The 3,097-nt window shown below is 45.2% G+C and overlaps 1 protein-coding gene across 1 annotated transcript in view; it reads right to left on the reverse strand.

The window, feature by feature from the left end:
* SCRG1 (stimulator of chondrogenesis 1) overlaps positions 1 to 3,097 on the reverse strand; it is a 33,731-nt gene that overhangs the window by 9,825 nt on the left and 20,809 nt on the right. The window contains exon 2 of the mRNA XM_019521787.1: positions 1,215 to 1,485. Coding sequence (XP_019377332.1) covers positions 1,215 to 1,456 — 242 coding nt within the window. The 5' untranslated portion in view covers positions 1,457 to 1,485. The remainder of the gene's footprint in view (positions 1 to 1,214; positions 1,486 to 3,097) is intronic.

Consider the following 3,097-nt stretch of genomic DNA (forward strand, 5'->3'; position numbering starts at 1 on the left):
CCAAAAGAGTGAAGCAGGGTGGGAACCAGTGCCTGCAACCTGCGTCTGAGCAGTGTACAGATTGGGACGGGGGGGGGGCTGCTCCCAGGGGTGTGCGTGGTGGCAGGGAGCTGCCTTGCCTGAGCTCACAGCAGGCCTCAGGGGGCTGCAGACCTTGGTCCATAGCCCTGGCACCTGGAAGCCCCCTCCAACAGGGCTGAGGGAGCAAAACTGGATACTCAAAACTGTGGATGGCAAAACCATGGCTGGTGAGGGAAACCCGTACTTAGTAAGTTAGCAGGTGTCTTGGGTAGGGTACCTGAAGTGGTTCTGGGAAAATGTGGAAAGTTGCGATTTATGAGCATTTCTTTTGTTTAAAAGGAAGTGCTGTTATAGTCAATATTCTGTGAGAGATCTTTTGAGTCTGAAATGCATTCTTAGGTAGCCTGGCGTAGTATTCTGAGGCACATTGAAAAACTTTTCTCTTTTTTTTTTTTTTGAGAGCAAATTTATGACCCTTACACTCGTCTTCTGTTGTTCTCAAAGTTAGTATGGCAAACAGGTATTACTGTCGTATATGGGCAGGCTACCATGGCTCTGCATACTTTAATTATCCTAAACTACCTGGGAAAAAAAAGAGTTTGCCTGAGAAATTAAATGACATAATAAGAAAAACATTCAATATTTCTGAAAAGCAGTGATAAAAAATTAAATGCTTATGGTATAGTACAGGGATTGGTAACATATGGCCTGCAGGCCACATTCAGCCCATACAGCTGGAGAGCTTTATCTGCACCTATGCCTATGCCAGGGCTGGGCAGCTTCCGGCTCTGCCTGTGCTGCTGCACTTATCCCAGCCCTCCTGGCTCCAGTCTGATGTGGACTGCGTGCTTTCAGTACACATCAGTGGCAGGGGGCTTTGCTTGTGCAGGGAGCTTGCAACTGGGAGTTGCGCCTGTACTACAGCTACTTCCCCCAGCCTCTCACTCCGCAGCCAGTGGGGAGATAAATCAAGGCTGGCCATCTGCAGTGCTGCAAGCAAATCAAACGTGAACCTTCTACTCTCCTTTCAAGAAAAAGTGATAAGAAATTGGCTGGGTCTTGGTCTAACATCTAAGCTACATAAAGATTCTGATTTATTTAAAATGGCAGCTTCTCTATCAGGCAGTAGCCATACTATGGTAGAACACAAACATGTAAACTATTAATATAGAGTAATGAAAAAGTAACCTTACTTTGGGCAGCAGAGTAATTCACTAAAATTGCAGTAACAGATCATTTCACACCCCTTCCCTTCCCAAAAGTGATCCTGAAGACTTCCATCTATTTGTCGAAGGTTGGGCACACCATCTGGGATGTTGTGACAGTTGCGATCTTTTAGCAGTTTCTTATAACAAGAGAGGCGGCTGGAAGGCATCAGGTTGGCACCAAGCAGCATGCTCAGCAAGACAAAAGCTGACAGAATCTTCATTTTCATCTTTGCAAAGCTTCCTTCAGACACTAGTGCTAAAGAGAAAAGAGATTATACTAAGTGTATCCCGATGACAAAAAGCTTAGTTTCCCCAATTCAGTTCTTCAACTTGCCCTTTTAAGATATTTTATAGGGTGGGTCCATGTGCTGCTGAAAAATTATCTGCCAGGAGGTAGCAAATATTGGTGCTCCACAGGCCATCTATTGTGGAGTTGGCATTCATTGCATTTGTGCATGCTAGGCTTTGTTTTCCTCCTCTGTTAATTGAGGCCTTTACTGGTAGTTCTGTTTTCTTTGGCCTTTCTTCTTCAGACTATTATTTTGTTTCTAGTCAAAATTCTCCCATTAGTATAACAACAAATGTCTTCTCGCCTATTATGAAGTATTAGCCAAACCTAACTTTTAGCAAACTGATGTAAAACATTCCGATGCATTTCCCTAGTTTACTGTTCATTTTGGCTTTCTGAAAACTTAGAATTACTCAATTGAAGTCTTACCCTCCCCAAAGTATTGTGAAAACTACATGGTTACAGCACCTGTTAAATGCATTCAGAAAGGGGAAGCTTATCCTCACTGAAGATGTCTGGACAGGATCAACTTCCAAAGAAATTGGAGGGCCAAACAAAGAAGTTAAGCTCTCTGTAGACCTAAAAAAACTGCTCTGTCTTGCAATGTAATGTTGTACATGTTTCTTCTGCTGGTTGGTGTTGCACAGAACTTCCTAAGCCAGCTTTAAATAAGCAGAAACAGTATAGCTTAGGGTATCAAACATACCGCCCAGCATTAGATTCAGCCCACAAATCCCTATCATCTAGTCCCTGGTGCTTTCCCCCATGGACATGTGCTGCAAGCAGTATGTGGCCTGGCTAGTCTGGGACTGCAGTGCAATTCAACCAGCTCATAGGCACCATTCATCTAGCCCATGGACCAGGCCCCTACCACTAGTATAGCTGAAGCAGCATGGAATTCAGTGTGGGCTGAGAAGCAGGATAAATTAACTTCTTCTGAGCTCTAGATGGCTTCTAGTAACTGAACTAGTATAGCAGGCAGTTGCCTACAGGTTACACTGGATTTTAACCCTGTACTTCTGTTGAACACATGCTGTAGAGCAGTGTTGTAGGAGATCACCTTTGGCATTTAAAAGCAACCCAAGATCTACCATGTGCTGTCACCCCCTCCCCCTGCCCGTCTGTGAGGAGGGAAGAGGGGGGGCAGACTGAGGCAGAGGGAGAAAAATATATTTGCGGGTGTGCCCCCTAGCAGGTAAGTCTGTGGGGGTTCACTCAGCTCCCCTCAGCCTCAGATCAACTCCAAGATTGACTAGCTGGTGACCACTGCTGTAGAGAGAGCTGCACAAGACCATCTAACTTGCATTCAGTTGCACATTAGGCTAGGATTTTGAGCTGTGATTCACCTTAGATTTTATTGAGTTATAGGAATTGTGGGGAAAAGAGGCTTTTACTTCTAGGAACATATAGAGATTCTTATATTTCTCTGAGCTGAGAGTACAGGTACATCAATACATCGGTCTATATCATATCACTGCTGCGCACACCCCTGGAGGAGGCACAGGGGGGCACGTGCCTTCCGTATCTGTGCATGGGGTGAGGGTGGGCTGAACCTGGGGCAGCACTGATCTCTTCCTGG

Source organism: Gavialis gangeticus, unplaced genomic scaffold (assembly GCF_001723915.1).
Source record: "Gavialis gangeticus isolate Ggan-Ray unplaced genomic scaffold, GavGan_comp1, whole genome shotgun sequence".
Classification (NCBI taxonomy): domain Eukaryota; kingdom Metazoa; phylum Chordata; order Crocodylia; family Gavialidae; genus Gavialis; species Gavialis gangeticus.